Below are 17,834 nucleotides of genomic sequence, written 5' to 3'. Positions count from 1 at the left end.
ACTGAAATGAGTGGCAGAGAAGCAGCTGATATCAATCTGCTATGCAATGAAGTAGAGCCTGTGCATTTAAAGGAAGATTTAAAGTAGGCTGCACACTACAACAAAATGTGTTTAAATAATTTTACAAGTTATTAAACCAGATTCCAGCAATGAGAAGCAAGCATCAGCAAAAACAGTTAAAAACCTGCAGGCCCATCAGTAACACTGTTAGGTTACGATACTTCAAACAAACATTTTTGAAACACTGCAGCTTGCGTTAAATGTGGATCATTAAAAAAAAGTCCAGTGACTCCATGTGTGCATGTTTTAGCTAGCTTCAGTAGCTTGCTAACTTATAGCTAAGCTAATCACTATAAGTGAACTAGGCAAAAAGTGCTGAGATAATGACTAAGACAGCTAAAATGAGATAATAATGAGGTTATTGTTATTAATATTAGATATCTGATGGAAAAATTATTAAAGCCATGCAACACTCTTTACTGCAAGCTGAAGGAATCTTTCTCTGTCCTTGTCTCAGGCCTTGTTGTGGCTCCTCTGCTATCTGTTATCCAGATGTCCGAGTTCACTGTGTAACTGAACTGTTTCTCTGCAAGAGTGTCGCACACATATCTGTTACCAGGATAACGTTCAAAGAAGTGTATAAATGAAACTCGTGGGATTGTGTGGGCGAGCATTTACATAGATTATGCTTTTGCTTCCTTGCAAGTAAAATAAATGAGTTGGTACTCGCTGCTCTGTCTCACTTCATTAGACAAGTTCTCTAACAAAATTATACCAAAAGCATCCAAATAAGCCCTCGAATATTCAGCTCGTCAGTGGCCGTTTATGGCATTGATCCCTGAAAAATTACTATGTCACGATAGTTTAATGGCACTTTTGCTCCCTTTAGGGAATTTGCCTCCCTCTCACCTGATCCCCAGCATCCTCCTCTGTCACACCAAACCTCTGCATGTCCTCATGCATGTCTCAGTAGTTTGTGTCAAAAAGTGTAGAAGAATAACTAAAGTAAATAAAATGATAGTGTGATATGTTTCTATCTATAGTTTTCAACATACTTTTGCAGCACTTTAATCATTCAGGCTTTACAGTGAACACACAGAAAAGTACAGTGAAGTGTTCTGTATAGTGTTTCTTTTTAAAAATCATTCTTGTGTGTTGACCAGGTAAGCAAACAGCTGGAATATGTTTAGGATTAAGGTAATCCTAAAGTACCACAGACCATCCTGTGGTGTAAACATAGTTTTTTTGTTAACTTGTTACCTAGAAATGTTTTTGGGATAGCATACATGCCACACATTTATGCTTTTCAGGAATAAGAAGAAAACTTTGCTCTCTAAATCTTTGCATTTATCAAACAGGAAAAGCTCATAAAGGTTTCCATTCTTTCCATTTAGGAATCCGTATACAAAAAACAATTATAGCAATCACAGCTTGCTCTCGGTGACTTTGAGAAACTAAAGCTATTATCTGTGTGCAAGCTAAGTTTCTAAGTAATCCCTATAATCCACTTTGAAAGAGCATTTGACCCCAGAGCAGAAAAAGATGAGTAAAAGGTTAGGATTTAAAAGGAAAAACCAAAACTCATCAAAATGAGCAGGGTCAGAAAGCTGTGCAGTGGACATGCACGTAGCCGGGAGGACGCACTTGCAGTCCCTGCAGTGTCCATCTGACCAAACAAGAAGATTTGAGTTCAGAAAGAACACGGCCCTCCCCTGGGGGCGGCCATGTTTTCCACAGAGACAAACATGGAGTGAATAACAGCATGACATTACTGCATGCCTGTCAGTTTTTGAATGCCTGCAGATTTGAGTTTTACAATTGTAGAGGATGACACTTGGGAGGACCCATGTTGTGGATGTCATGAGGTGATGGGGATTCATTTATGGAAAGAATTTAATAAAGTCTTCTTTTTTAAAATTAGGGTCTCTTTAGCATAGTGTCTTTGTCCCGTCTCCCTCTCCTCACCCTCTACTGGTCACAGCAGGCGGTTTTCCCACCTGAGCCTGGTTCTGCCGGAGGTTTCTTCCTGTTAAAAAGGAGTTTTTCCTTCCCGTTGTCACCAAGTGGTTGCTCCAAGATGTTGTTTGATTTGGGGGTTTTCTCTGTATTATTGCAGAGTCTTTACTTCATAAAGCACCTTGAAACAACTGTTGCTGTGATTTGACAGTATATAAAAAAAACTGAAATGACTGCAGGAGAACTGATCATAAGCTTGACGGTGAATGTAGTTAATCTATATGTCGAATGAAATCAACCCTCAAGGTAATTAATTTTTTTTGTCCCGTCTCTGCCCTTTTGTTTAAAATTACCTGTAATTTGTGTTATTTTATCAATTAAAAAATATTGCCGATGGCCGGTGATACAGTATGAATTTCAAATTCCTACATCTCCAACCTCTCAAGTTATCGCATTCACAAGATTTTCAGAAAACTTGACCTTTGACCTCTAACCTTGCGATCACTAAGATTCGAACTCGTACAAGATTTTAAGTAGATGCATCAATCGTATCAATTTGCGTCATTACAAATCGTGTTTGTGTGTGCGTGTTAAATTTGATTTAGTGATAGTCGAGTGTGTTTAAGCTTTTCTGTGTGGAGAGGATTGATTGGAATAATGATGATAATGTCCGCTATCACTGTCAGTCATCAGTAAACACTTAATCTGGCTGATGAATCTTCACGTGGCACATTACTAAGTCTGTACTATTAAGTCTGTAATTAGGCGCCATTCTTCTTATTTTACAGCGTCGTTGTTCAATCGGGGGACACTCTCTGTTGAGGAGAAAAGCCTGAATTTGTTTGTATACGAGGTATCCATTATTTAAATGTCCCGGGCAGTCGAAAAGGAGGCAGAGCTGTCGAGAAATGCTAGCAGCTAACTGGGCGCTGACCGTGTCATTCCAATACATTAAATGTCGCAGTGTTGGCAAAGAGAGGAAGTGAGGTAAGATTTGCACATGCGTGGTACCGATCGGGTTTTCGGTACAGATCGGGTAGTGACAGTGGCAATGCTTTCAACCAAAACAGGTGCAGCTTGATGACATCATCAACATGCGCTATCGCGGTAGAGCGGTATAGTCAAAATCTCTACAGTTGGCCAAATTCATATCGCTTCGACCGTATACCATTTATACCGCCCACCCCTACCTGTAGTCTATCGATCAGAGAATATTTCATGTTATTTCACTATGACGACAATGAAATCTGAAAGTTACTCATATATGCAGCTAAGCTTGACGTTACAATTGGCACTCATCTATGAAGTAATCAGCTCATAACTTTAAAAAGAGAGACTTTTCGCGTGTAGTAGTAAATGGAGCACATCAACACAATGTGCAAAAGTCTGTTTACGTACAATAAAACATAAGAACAGCCGATTGTACAACAACACCAACTGTACCGTATGCTCTGCGTTTGTGGTGTTCCACACAGCAAACAGTGTTGACCGCTAATAAAACGGACATTTTATTAGTGGTCAAATCAACAAATCAGAGTGCGTAAGGTTTCATCTGTTCCCCCATCGAGGCGCCGACAGCACCAGAGAGTTTTAGGAACAAAAACACAGCCTTCCCTTTCACGAATTAGAACTTATACGAGGGCGATCGTGGCTCAAGAGTTGGGAGTTCGCCTTGTAATCGGAAGGTTGCCGGTTCGAGCCCCGGCTTGGACAGTCTCGGTCGTTGTGTCCTTGGGCGAGACACTTCACCCGTTGCCTACTGGTGGTGGTCAGAGGGCCCGGTGGCGCCAGTGTCCGGCAGCCTCGCCTCTGTCAGTGCGCCCCAGGGTGGCTGTGGCTACAATGTAGCTGCCATCACCAGTGTGTGAATGGGTGGATGACTGGTTGTGTAAAGCACTTTGGGGTCCTTAGGGACTAGTAAAGCGCTGTACAAATACAGGCCATTTACCATATGAAACATGTATTACTGATTGGTGAGCTATCACTGATGATGAAAAATCATAGACTTTAATACATGACACATTCTCTACTTGCAATAAACAAATAAAAACACAAAGCTCTTACTAAACAAACATACCAAAAAAATGAATTCATACACTATAAAAGCCAGTTGCAGTTGACTTCAGCCCCATGCTGTTCAATACTCCTAACTGTAATTTAAAAAATATCCCAGAAACCAAAAAAAACACAGTTTTTGCTAAACATGCATGTGGACAGTGACCAGCACCAACCAGATGGGCCGGCTGTAATCTATTCTGTGATTGGATTTATGAAAATCCCTCTCATGGAGTGATGTGGGCACACTGTGAAATCCAGTTTTGGCACACTTTAGTCCTCTTGTCACATCACGCGCATGCAGGCATGTGTAAAATTGCATCATTCTCTGGAAATTTTTATTAATCCTTTATTTATTAATCCTTTATTTATCCAGGTAAAAAATCTCATTGAGATTAAAAATCTCATTTCCAAGAGAGACCTGGCAATGGAAATGACAGCGGTCTGCCTCATTATACGACTTGGCAGAACACAAGAACATCTTAAGCTGTTTTCACGAGGACTCATCAGCGTTATGATGCTCTGTTTCTCCAAAAACTGCCAGGAGAGTCCCATCTTCACCAAACTGTTCATGCAGTTCGACGAAAACACTGAGCTTCCTTTCAGTTTGTTCACTTGACTAAGTCGTGAGCTTTTCTCTTTGTGACTGAATACATCACTAAAGGTTTCTGGTGCCAGAAGGATTTTAGTCTTACTTGACCTGAAACTTTAACTTGAACACGGCAATGACCGAGAAAAATGCTGATACCATTAAGAGCTTTGCTTATACTTATGTCACCCAGTATAACCCGCCTCTTCTATTGGTTTCCTCACAACTGGCCAGAGCTGGTTGTCTAAGCATCCACTGATCTCAGCAGCCTGAGGGCGTTTTGCACTTTACACTCCTAAGAAGGTTAAGGCAACCAAAAAACAAACACCAGCACATACAACATACATGCTACCGTATACCCAAAACAGACATATTCCTGTCTAAAATTATGACAAAGCCACGGGACGATTCAGCACTACTGCATTCGCATCTTCACAACCACGACTTCCTAAGAAATTCACTGTCCTCTGTCGAGGCAGACTTGTCACTTAGCAGGACATACAAAGCTATTTCTGGCCACTAAGTGGACTCAGCAACTTTGCTCAGGTCACGCAGAGTCACAGAAGCGTTTTTCTCTGGAAAAGAGAGCAGCCTTCAGCAAAGACAGACGTGAACTCTAATCAGGCCTGACACCGAGTCCATCAGAACTTACTGAGAGGTTTGAGGATGCTGTTGCTGGCCTCGTCGTTGTTTTCTGTCTCCGACTTGTCAAAGACATTCTCCATCAACTTCTCCTTTCTGTCCTTGTGGCCGGTTTTCCGGCGGTGACGCCTCCGACGTCGATAGCTCTTGGGCACGTGCACGCCGATGTAAATGGTGTGGTGACCTGTAAATAAAGCAGAAAGGAAGATGAACTGACATGACATGCAACATCCTGACAAATTCACAGCGCCATGATACCGCAAAGACAAACGTCCGAGCTTTCCAGAAATGACAACAAGGCCAGAATATCTATGAAGGCTTGTGCGCTCATAGTCACCCTGTGAATACAGCCCTCAGCTCAACACGTTATAATCATTTAAATGAGGAAAATAGTTACATTGTTATAAAGCATTAAAATAAACCAGATGCACTGTCTGCACTACATACACAGATGTTAAAGCAGTGCTTTTCAAACACCTCATTTCAGGAGCTGATAAAAGTTAAAGCATCCCACCATTTTTATTGGTTAGTGAAAACCAGTTATTCAATTTTAGGTTTTTATTTTTGTAATTCAGGTGTGGTTCGGTGGCTTTCCTGAGGGGATTTGTTCGCTTCATGTTAGCTGTTATTTAACAATGCTCAGTTTTAGTTTTATATATTGACATTTATAGTCATCTTTTTCATTTATATTATATGTCGGGGGCATATTTCTCAGAAGTGCAGAGTAGATCTTAGAATACAAACAAGATTTAAAGGTAGGACTTTGAAGTTCATACAATTTTTATGCAATGTTGAGATAAATAAAGCAAATATTGGCACCCAAAAGTGCTGAAGTTCAGGACACATAGCCTAACAGTGGAGCAGATGTGCCTCTGACCTTTAGATAATACAATTTTAAACTATCAAACATCACTGACAGAAAACTTATTAACCATAATTCTTCATCTCTGATCAACTTCTTATATATTTTCCTGTTTCCTAAACACTATTAAACCCGATGCTTTTGTCCCCATGACAGAACGGAGAAAACCGACTCATAGTGTGTTAAAATATTGACATTTCTTTTATTCAATCATCTTCCGGAAGAGAGAGACCCCTGCACAGCTCAAACGCCAGTTGCAAGAGCTCTCTAACATTAGAATCATAAACTGTGCTTCATATAGGTGTGATTTTGGTACTTTACACATCACACAGTCTCAAACATTGCTTATATGGCAAGTTCCTCATTTCAGTGTCTTATCTATTAATATGGCTGTGCACTAAAACTTCCTGTTTTTCAGTCTGGCTGAGCACTTAGTTTGGGAGTCAAAAGCGGCCTTGCTCTACAAGCCTTTATTAAAGTACATAAAACAATATAATGAGCAGATACACATTAAAAATATTTCTCTTATCCCTAACAACACACCATAGCATTTTAGCATTCTAGCATTTTTCCCAAGCCTGGTTTTTAATCACTACAATAAGAACGACGAGGAACGAGGAACCTGTGGACTCGATCTGATCTTGACCACTTCTCACCTCAGTTCGAGCTTTCTCACATGGATCAGAGCAGAGCGATGGCACCAGAGCAGCGTAACAGTGGCAGCAGTATGCCATCAAGTCACACTCTGCAGTGAAGCCACCACCGACTGCATGGCTACATCCCTCGTATACAGGCTGACAAGCAGACCATACTGCATGCTAATAACATATTATTTGCATGGATGTGAGGTTCATGCCAGCAGGCTTCACTGTACATCTACACGTGTGCAGAATAAGGCGAGAAACTTTTACATAAGTTACTAAACTTAAACTTGTTACTAATGCGGGTATGTGAGAATTGAAGCCACACGTACCTGAGTGTTACATTGTGAGTTAAATGGTCATAAAATTAGTTTATTAATTTTGAATCTGATCCTGACACACTTTCTTTCATAGCATCAAACATCGGAAGTGCCCCTGAAGCTACTTTAGTGATAACAGAGTAATAATTTAGTTCTGCACGCTTCATTTCTTGCAGTTTCAACAGATTAGTTGGTGTTTAACGCCACTAATACTTAGCAAATAATCATGAACGCCAGTTTACCAAAACTTTACAAAAAACTTTTTGTTTTTCATTTCAGATGTTTATTCTTTGTAGTAAATTAGTAAAAATGTGAATAATAAGAATAATTCTCATCATCTTCTCTCATACCTGCAAACCTTTAACTTAAGCTAATACAATCTGTTTTATATAATCTATTATTTTCACCAATAAACCCAATAAAAGCAACATCACAGAGCAAACATCAAACGGGCTCCAGGAACAAAAAGCTCTGTGCGATCGGTGTCAAATGTCTCCTTTGGAGCAGGTCGGGCGAAGCTGAGCCAAGCACTGCACATGACCCAACCAGGAAATGGCTGAACCCCTCAGCACAACAAACAATGACCTCTTAGAAGCACAACAGTGTTCATTATTCACTCGTACCACAACGCCTTGTGTTTTATTTTTAGGGATTCATCTAAATTCAGTGACACCAACAGTTCACAACACCGAGCTGATGCAGGGACGGAGAAAGTCAACAACTGTGAAGGCTTCTGTAAACCAAGGGGACTATTTTAGGTGGTCGGGCGTTGTGCTCCTCTGTCTGTGATCATTTATTACATTTTTCAGATGACGTCCAAACAGAGTGAAGAGCAAATATTACACTGAGCCAGGGGCTGATCTACAGCTGCCCCCCAACGTTTACCTCCGTCACTTTTAGGAGAGCTTGAGCTCTTTCCTTGGCCCGTCGGGTCGGCTGGATGTGGTTTGTTTAAAACTCTTTTTTTTTTTTTCATCTAAAATGACAGAAATATGCTTCAACACATCTCTGGTCTTCTGTTTTGTTCTCAGAACTAAACTCTGGCTTCCTCCCACAGTCCAAAACATGCAGTTGGTGGGGACAGGTTAATTGGTAACTAAATTACCCACAGGTGTGAATGTGAATGCGAATGGTTGTCTGTCTCTATGCGAGCCCTGCGGCACACTGGCAACCTGTCAAGGGTGATCCTGGCTCTCGCCCTAATGCAGCTGGGATAGGCTCCAGCAGCCTCGTGACCCTGACAAGCATAAGTGGAAGAGAATGGATGGTTGGTTAAAATTCCACACGGAGTGTTGTTATATTAATATTTAAAAACGTCAATGCTGGGTATCTCAAAAACTTGATGTGCTTAATCAGACCACATATCTGAAGTCAGTGTGGGAGGTGGTGAATAAAAAGCATGACAGAAATAAAAACGGAGACAGAGGAAGACAAAACTGGAGACCGAGCCACCATCACCTACACCTGACCTCCTGCCCTCTGTGCTTTTGGTTCAGCAAAGATGGCACAACTCCCATGTTTACATGATAACATGCAAACACAAGATTAATCTACAACTCTGGGATCCTGTGCCAAGGAGGGGAAACATCCAAACAGAATTCATGTACTCTAAGAAACGAGCCTTCAGCTAAATGTAAACTCTCGTGACACCCTAAAGTTTTGCCCACCCTAAGGTTTTGTGCGTGGTGCTTGGGGTCTTTGAAAGCAGAACTATTAAATACAGGAAGTACAGGTTGAGAAATGAGAAAGCCTGCTATATGATGGAGGGACGACTGGTGTCATTTACTTTAAATATAGTTTTTACTTCCTTGGATTCTTGTGTTATGCATTTAGTTAGTTGTTAGATTTAATTACTGCTAAACTAAAGTAACTATTAAACTGGTGGTTTGGTTGATACCTCTTTGTATCTTGTTTATCTTGTTTGAACAGCAGCAGTGGGGAGGAAGACCATCATTTTAAAATTAGTAGACTTTTAAGAGAATCATGTTCAAGGAGGGACAGCCATCGACTACGACTGGTCGGAGGAAAGAGAACTGAGACAAGAGGGACACAGAGAGACAGGGACCAACACAAACTACAGGAGAGTGAAGACAAAGGTTAATGGCATCCCTGCAGTAATGGCACATAAATGCATCAGGAGTGAAAAGAGGGAGTAGAGAAGAATTCAGTGCATCATGGGAAATCTTCCAGCAGCCTTGGTTACACTAACATGTTTAAGTTACTGTAGCAGCAGATCATTATTGATCTGTTCCTTAGTTTCAGACGGGCAAAAACAGCTGTTACTTCTTTCCAGTCTTCTGGAGATTTTTTTTTCCAGCTTTTGCATCCTTTGTGCACAAAATCAGCCCTTCCCCTGCCTCCTTACAGTTCATGTCCATCCATCAATTCTCTTCTTTATCAGTATCAGGGGCTGGAGCCTCGCAGAGGTACCACAGGGTGAAAGGTGGGGTACACTCTAGACAGGGTGCAAATCCGAGGCAGAGCTAACAATGGTTCAAATCTATTTTTAATTATTGATCTGTTATTTATTTATGTTTTTATGCTTGTTTCTCTTATGGAACATGTACAAAAGAAAGGAGAGGAGATGCCAGCATCTGAACAGGAACTCACTTAGCTGCCCGAGTCTGCGTCTCTCCAGCCTAACGTAGCAGGATAAGACCTGCTGTGGGGGAAACCCTGCGATGGAGTCAAAGTCATCAAACTTTTTAAATCTCTTTTTAATCGGTGCATGTATTTTGGGCTGGTGACCACTGAAAATTGTTAAAATGAAATAACTGCCCAGGGGTGCAGGGATGATGCTGGGTGGCAAGACTTGCTTCTAGGTGAATTTCTGTGCCGGCATGCTGGTAGTTGTATAGCAGAGCAAGGTAGCTCAGTTTAACATAACACAGGTGGCATAGGAGAAGATAGCTTGAACCCTGACGCAGTCGTAAACAAGCTTTAAATTCAGGTGAGCTTCCATCTTCAGTGTCAAATTAAAATGTAGTGGAAACACAGCCTACCTGGATACATCAAGTGCAATAGGTACAAGGGAAACTAAAACACATTTCAAACACCTGTGTTTGATGAGCAACTTCAAAGTGTCAATAAATGACAGTTATGTAATTAAACAATTGGATCAATGGTGGATTTGGAGACTAATGTGGAGATTTTCCTGTTGCTGTGACTCAACATGACAGAAAAGCTGAGACACAGATGGCTGAACAGTAGCTAAAAGAGACAGACGGCGCTAATAAAGAACACAGAGCCATTACAGCTGAGAGACGAGCGATAAAAACGAGACGCTTGCATAGGCCGAAGCAGAACAAGAAAGGAGGCGGCTGAATGAGAGGACAGCGATGAAGGCGAAGGAATAAAAAAATAGTCAAGTCAAGGAGCTGGAAGGGAAGATTTGCAGGGAGCCAGAGCGGCTTTGTGAAACAACTTCCTGTTCTTTTTTGGAGGGTGGAAGAAGAACTTCTTTTGGGGTCGCCCATGAGCACAAAGTGAATGAAATCTTGTGTTTGCCAGGAGGTTTGTTTAGCTCGCCAGATTTCTGAGGAGAGGCAAGGCTACAGCCAGTTTCCCCAGTAACAGCCCTGCTGGGACATTGCCAGACCAGTGGTGGGGGGAGTGGCAGCACACCACACAGCACTGACAGCATACTAATACTCCAGCCTTTAAACGTGTTGTTGATTGTTGGGCTTCTTTGTCAGAAAGAATACAGATTTGTTTTTGCTGACTCATGGCTGTATGTCCGTTTGGCTCCTCTGAGAGAGCAGCACAGAGGGGGAAAACAAAACGTAGCCATCAGATCCGAGACTGACGTGTAAACTCCAGCACTGATTTCACAGTAACAAATACGCATCTTTAAAGTAGATTATTCTGTTGTTTATTCTGGGTCTTGGTTGTTTGAGCTCCTCACCTTAATGAGCCAGGTTTCTTCTCATTGGATGCCACTCACAGACAGAAGGTTTGAATAGCAGGTGGGCGGAGCTTCTGTCCCCAAAGAGTACAATAAGTGGGATATGTAGAAACTGACCTTTTGGATCTCAAAAATGACTTGTTCATGCAGTCAGGTCCATAAATGTTTGGACAATCGCTCGATGTATTTCGATGCCATGACAGGCCGTCGGTCACTCCTTCATTTAATCACTGCTGAAGCTGTTTTTCATTTTTCTTTCACTATTTTGTTTCACTCCTAATTTCACTTCACTTTAATAACATTGCTCCCAATTCCAGCTTCAAGTGAAAAGTCTTCTGTGTGTATTGATAATATACATAAAACTCATGAGATTATTATTATCATTACAGGGCTCTACACTAACTTTTTGCCATGGGCGCACCGGTGCGCCTAACTTGTTAGCATCGCTTAACACCGCAGTTTTACATGTGCACATTTTTTGGGAGGAAGTTGCAGTCCATACAGACAATATTCATTTCTAAATTATTAACTAACAAACTTGTGCTTAAAGTGCTTTGTCAATATTGTAGAAAATGTTAAACATAATCATCATCTCGGCTCCTCTGACGGCCTGTTTGCTGTTGCATGCTGCTGACAGGCAGTGGGGAGAGGGGACACTTGGGCATTTATTGCAGCATATAATGTGTTTTCTGGATACACTGGTGTTTTTTCAGCATTCAGAGGTTGATGGCACCGTGTCAGAGCTGGCTAAAAATATTCTGAATATTGCAGAAAATATTCTGCAATATTCTGTAATTTTGCATAAAAGCTATTTTATTTTAAGTTTAAATTTCTTCAGTATTGAACAACAGAAATGAGGCTTTTTTTGTCCGAGGTCATTTAAGTGAAAAAAAATAAAATAAAATAAAAAGCGGCCGACAGCGCTGTAAACAACAGTAGACTGGTGGGTAATAAGAGAATGAATAATGCAGAAAACAGAGATTTGAGACGAGAAACTGTTCTTGAAGTACAGAGAGAGAGAGAGCTGTGCATGAAGTGTGATTTTTATCGTGGTGGAAGCAAAGCAGCAAAAGTCAGAGGGAATTCATGACGACATTGATCACATGTGAAGCGCAGTTTGCTGCTTCTTTTGCTGCTGGCTCGGTGAATTTTGGTTGGAGAGAGACAAAACCTGCAAAAAGACGTAAACACAGAGCGGACCCGACGCATCAGAATCGCTGAGCTCCGATGGCGTGTCCGTCTACGGGCCGTCGGGTGAGAAAGCCGAGAAAGACAAAGCTGATTCTGATGCGTCGGGTCTGTGTTTACGTCTTTGTGTGGAGTCCGTGTACCTGCTCTCATTTACTGTTTGGTTGTTGTTGAAATAGTTTTGTGAGCTTTAATCTGAGAATCTGGCGTTTCTGACAAAACACAGTTATATTTAAAAGTCGATTCAGGATTTAATGAATCGATATCGCTTTATTCAAACTACTCACCTCCCTCTATCCACGCTGCACTTTCAACTGGACCACGGACAATCACAGAGGTCCCGCCCCTGACTATCTCTGATTGGTTTAGTCCACGATAGGGGCATAATGTGTGTCTGTTGTTGACCACACGGAGAATTGCAGAGATTTTTTTTTGTTTTTTGTTACCCGAACAGTTGGTCGCACTGGTGCAACCAAATATTTTTTTTAATCGCACCACTGAAAAATTTGGTCTCATTTGCGACCAAATTGGTCGCACTCTAGAGCCCTGCATCATCATCATTATTATTATTATTATTATTATTATTATAATGTTGACAGCTTTCATTATTGAACAGGTTTATAGTTTTTTAACCACGGGTTAGGTGGCTCTTACATTCCTTGACTCCAGGTGTATTTGTCAGTGTTGGGAAGATTGGTCTTCCTTTGTGCAGCTAGTTCATGGCATGAACTTAAATTACGTAAATATACCCCAATGTCTCATTAGTGGCCCTGGGCAACACAAAACAATAGCAAGGTGGATCGCATGCCATACTTTGAAGTTCCTCGATTTAAAGTATTTAAGATTTACTTCATTTCGAATTTAAAATCAGCTTTCATGTATAAAAAATTTTTCAGTTCGTCTGTTACAGACACAATCTAAAATGTAACAAAAACAAAAGGCCTTGGCTGCCTGTAATCCTAAATGAGCGCAGAGAGCAGAATGCAGCTCATTCTAAAGTTTTAAAGCTGTTAACTGGCGCATGTTAAAGACGGCAATGCTGAAAGGTTTTCCTGTTCCTGTCCGCTGTCCTGTAGGTCAGGATTAGTGAGGTAAACACAGCGTCACGCGCTCTGTGGTCCACATCTTTCTCCTGCCAGCTCGCTGAATAGCTGAGCATCAGGTTGTACATGCAGGAAGTAGAAACTGGCAGTTTTGAAAAGGCTAAACGACCTCCCTGTGTTTTGGGACTTCTTAAAAAGAATTATATACATATATATATAAAATTCTGTTTTCTTGGTTAACTATTGTTTCTAGGCAAATTGGGATTGTTTTTTACTTCAGAACCTGAGGAACCTCTCAGAAGTTTTAAAAACTGGGAAAAATCTATTTTATTTCTCTTTTTTTTTAGGCAGCTACATAGAAGAACTAAAGAGCAACAGGTAAAACTTACCTTCTACTTCCTCTTCATCACAAAGGTGCTTGAGTAAGGATGCCCCGCGGTCCAGCACCGCCTCATCCTCCATCCTGTAGTAGTAAAAAAGGAAGAAAGACTGTTCACACTTTTCCTCCAGCGACAGCGTGGAGCCATAGCGCTTGGGCTCGTTCACTTGCAGTAAGTTCGGACTGGGGTTCAGTCTGGTGCTGCTGGTGGCGCTCATCTCCACCCATCAAAGGCTCCAGAGTTACAGCGCCTTGAGATGTAATTTTCAGCAAGCAAACTATCCTAACTTAGAGAACACGCGTCATCCTTCCGGAGGACAAAGTGTGCAGTCGGTAAGTGTGGTGTAATGGATTTAATCTAGAAGAGGGGGGTGAGGGGAGGACAGGAAGTCCTCTAATTGAGTACGATGTCCAGAGTGTCCGTGCTGGACATGCGCGAAAAAATGTCCGACTGACCGAGACTTAAACCCGGTAAAATCCGGATGTGACTTTGGCTTCACTTGACTTTGATTAGAAACAGAATCAAGGTGAAAAACCATCAAAGGGAGCGTCAATAAATGTTGTGTCTAATCAGTTACACGCCCCCACATTACAAAGCCTCTCCATCTGTTTGGTAATGCCTGCCAGCCCCCCCTCCATCACCCTCCACCCAAGAAACAAGTGGGCCATCACATGTCTGTATACTCATCCTCCCTTACAGGATTACACCAGCTTTACTTAAGTGACATCACACTCACACAAGCCCGTAAGAGGCTGGCGTACCGGCGCCTCCGCCACTTTCCAAGAACCTCACAAACGTCACGTTACCTCAAATGGGCCGAACTGTTTCCCAACAAACATTGACAATAAAAAAGGATTCAAATGTCTCTACAGGCTGACTTGCCTTGAAGGTAACAACAGGTTTTGCCTTCTAGATTTTATACTGATCTTTACAGTATGTACTGCCAGTTATGCAAGACGAGCAACAGCAGAAATAAAAACTTTGCTGTCTTTAAGCTCAAATCTCTGTTTTTTTGGGGGTTTTTTTTTTACACACACACAAAAACATTCACAGTTATAAGTTCCAGATCTTCCTCATAATTCACAAGCGTCCTCACACCCTCGTTTGTCCTACAGTGTGCTTTTCTTCCTGGTAAAAACTTTGATGTCGTTTGTTTTAATCAAAAGATTTCTGAGTATTTTTTTTCCAGGACAATTCTTTTGTGTGCATGTCGTTCTGTCTGTTAACACGACCGATCGAAGACTTTTGAACTGATAAAATTAAGTAGGGGTGCAGAATTCGGTCGTTTTAACAGTCTATTAAAATTCGCTTTTCATCACTAAGATCTTCAAGGTTCACTTAATGATTTTTTCAGTTGAAAAGTGACAGAAAGCCTGTGCCAAACATCAGGTGCAGGGGCCAGAATTGGCCCACCAAAGACTCCAACCTGGGCCACTGAGCGGCTTAGGAAAACATGAAGGAGGACATGAATTTTAAACCTGTATTTTCAAGTTTTACAGTTTTTCTTGATGGTGACTCCCCGTCCAATACCAAAGCAAAAAAGTTGGATAACAATTAAATACCAGAAAGTGCACTGCCTACTATAGAACTGTCAGTTCACTGTAAAAATCATGTAAAAATTAAATATTCTGGATGCCCCGCCCTTAACCTGCTTCAGGTGGAGGCCACTTCCTGTTATAACTGGCCTTTTCTTTGCCGTTGTTTGTGCTGCTCAAAAGGGAAAGTCTCTGTGGGAGCTTTCTGTCTAACATTGGACAGACTGTGTGACACATCTTGTTGTGATTGTTGGGAATTGGTGCCTTTGCATGATAAACAGGATGGAAACAGATGATAAAAGCATGACATAATGCTTTCCTTAAACACAAATCTTTCCTCATCAGTTCAGTCAGATTCTGAATCTTTTTAAGCCCTTAAAAAGCTTCAAGTTCAAACAAAACATCTGCTGCTGCTGTGAAAACAACACCAGTCGTTTTAGAGGTTTTAATGCAGACACAGACTGTTTCATGTGTTTTGCAAAGAAACAGTCCAATTTTTTCCAATCTGTCTGCAGAATTTAAAAGCCTCCTAACTGTTACCTGCAAAGCAATAAAATATTGAATTCATTTAACATCCGTTTCTTCCACTAATTAATTGATTATAAAGAAAAAAGAAAATGTCTGAAATCTCTTCTTGCAGCTTTTCAAATAGGATTTCTTGCCTTTTCTGCACATCAACGAAATGTTGTCTTCCGTTGTCGAAAGGTCAGAGTGACATTTGAAAAGATTATGAGGCGTTCTTTGAGAAATCTATTTCTACTCAGTTTCTAACCAAAAGAACAAACACGCTAAAAGATGAGAAAACACTAACAAGCTAATTTTCTTTAAGTTAGCAGCATTGTTTCAGCGGGGCATACTTTCAGATCGAACGTTTAAGGTGTTGTAAACAGGCGTACATAAAACAGGCGCTCTGTAGACGTCATTTTGAGCTATTGGAAATGAAAGCACTTTTTTCTGTAACAGTAATCTTAAAAAATGATCAGCAGAGCCTCAGGTAACGGACGTTGAAGCCCCCAAGACAGGAAATATATTAATGATCTACATTTGGTTATTCTGTGTATTTAGGCAATATCAGATAAATAACAACAGCACCTTTAAGGACGTTTTCAACATTTTGAGGGGTTTAGGTCACAGAAGGTTTGACAGTTTGGGGATGAGAGGGCTCAGAGGGTAAAGGTCAGCTACAGAACTGTCAGGAGACTCATTAATGTGTTGTGCTGTGTAATTATCATGCATATAAAATAACATGTTTACTTTTTCTCTTGTTAGGCAAAGTTATAAAGCCAGGGCAGGAAGAAGTGTGTGTTTGCAACAATCCACCAAATGATCTGAGTTACAGAGTCTCTTATCCAGGATTTGGTGATATTACCTAATATTCAGATAAAGGCTGTGTGATGGGCTCCTTCGCCCCGCCATCCTTTTCTGCCTGTCTGTGTGTCTCGCCACAGGTATTGCAGAGAAGTTGTTATTTGTTCTCAATCAATACGCCAGCACACCTGGGCGCAGTGCACCTGTGCCTCACAGCAGCCCTCAGACTTCAGTTCCTGTGGTGCCCTCTTCCCTGAGACACTGCTTCAGCGTTTGCTTGCTCCTGACTGCACTAACTACACATGCACACTGGTTGATTTAACTTCCTATATTTCTTTAATTTAGCATAAACTGTTTCTTAATTGGTGCCCTTTGCCATGCCCATGCAGCCTGGTTTGTGGTTTTACCGGTTAAAGAACAAACTGGAGTTTTGATGTGCCTGAGTCAACTTCTTAAGAGCTTTAAAATAACACTAAGTTTCAGTCACAGCTAAAGCTGTGGTTTTGTATCTCTGCACTTCACTGGTTTTCCTGCTAATGCTGCCGTTCCCACTTCCTTCATTGCCACCTATGGAACAACCAAGGACATAACATGCAAAACTCCATTCGGCCTCGGCTGACCGCCCACACATGCCTGCACTAAATTTAACATAAGAGAAGAAGAAACGACCTCGTGTTATAAAAAACTAAAAACTCTGTCTTGTATCTGCTTCTACCCTAACTCTAGAGTTTTAAGAGGTAAAGGTTTAATAGATATCTGGCTTCATATTTTGTGTGCATGATATGAAACCAAAACCTTTGAGCCTCACCTTTTAGTACTGGGTTAAACATAATCTGACAGATTTAAAGTGCATAATGAAAAACAAGCAATCCAAACATTCACTGATTCCTCTGCTGAAAGGATGTGTTGTTTTTTTTCTGTACAGTCTTAACTTTTCAGACTTTTCCAAGTTGACTTAAAGACCAGTCTCATGTCATGTGATCTCATGAGTTCATAAAGGTACATTCTTTGCATCTTCTGTCATATGCTTTGCTATTTAGAAACACGAGTCTTATTGTATTTAACAAGTGAGTGACTTATAGTTCATAATGAACTCATTTAAACCAAAAGTGACAGGCAGAGTCTGATTCCAGTCAAGTTTATAGTAAGAAATCATCTTTGTAAAAAGAATGTGTGGCGGCTTATGAGACCAAAAGGGGGAAAAACAATATTACCAAAAAGTGCAGAAGACGATACACTTCGTCCACCTTTACATAACTTTTATTGGGCAGCACTTCAACAGATGTTCCTTCTTTCATACAACAAAAGTTCAGGACTTGACCTTGAACCTGATCTGCTCCGAGTCTGCTGCTAACATAGAAAGCTTTCCATTACCTTTGCTTTTAATGGAAGTTCTGCTAAAATAATGCTA

The 17,834-nt window shown here is 41.0% G+C and overlaps 1 protein-coding gene across 2 annotated transcripts in view; it reads right to left on the bottom strand.

Annotated features, from left to right (window-relative positions):
- slc4a4a (solute carrier family 4 member 4a) overlaps positions 1-13,797 on the bottom strand; it is a 55,978-nt gene extending 42,181 nt beyond the window's left edge. For both annotated transcript variants that reach the window (XM_085366923.1, XM_085366922.1), the window contains exons 1-2: positions 13,590-13,797; positions 5,253-5,426 (exon numbers count right to left, since the gene is read on the bottom strand). In XM_085366923.1, coding sequence (XP_085223049.1) covers positions 5,253-5,426; positions 13,590-13,797 — 382 coding nt within the window. The remainder of the gene's footprint in view (positions 1-5,252; positions 5,427-13,589) is intronic.
- Positions 13,798-17,834: the final 4,037 nt, after the last annotated feature.

The sequence above is a fragment of the Diplotaxodon limnothrissa genome, linkage group LG12 (genome assembly GCF_057381915.1).
Source record: "Diplotaxodon limnothrissa isolate DT_005_m linkage group LG12, D_limnothrissa_male_GT1.1, whole genome shotgun sequence".
Classification (NCBI taxonomy): Eukaryota; Metazoa; Chordata; class Actinopteri; order Cichliformes; family Cichlidae; genus Diplotaxodon; species Diplotaxodon limnothrissa.
The sequence above is the reverse complement of the archived record's forward strand: the minus strand, read 5'-3'. Positions and strand labels throughout refer to the sequence as shown.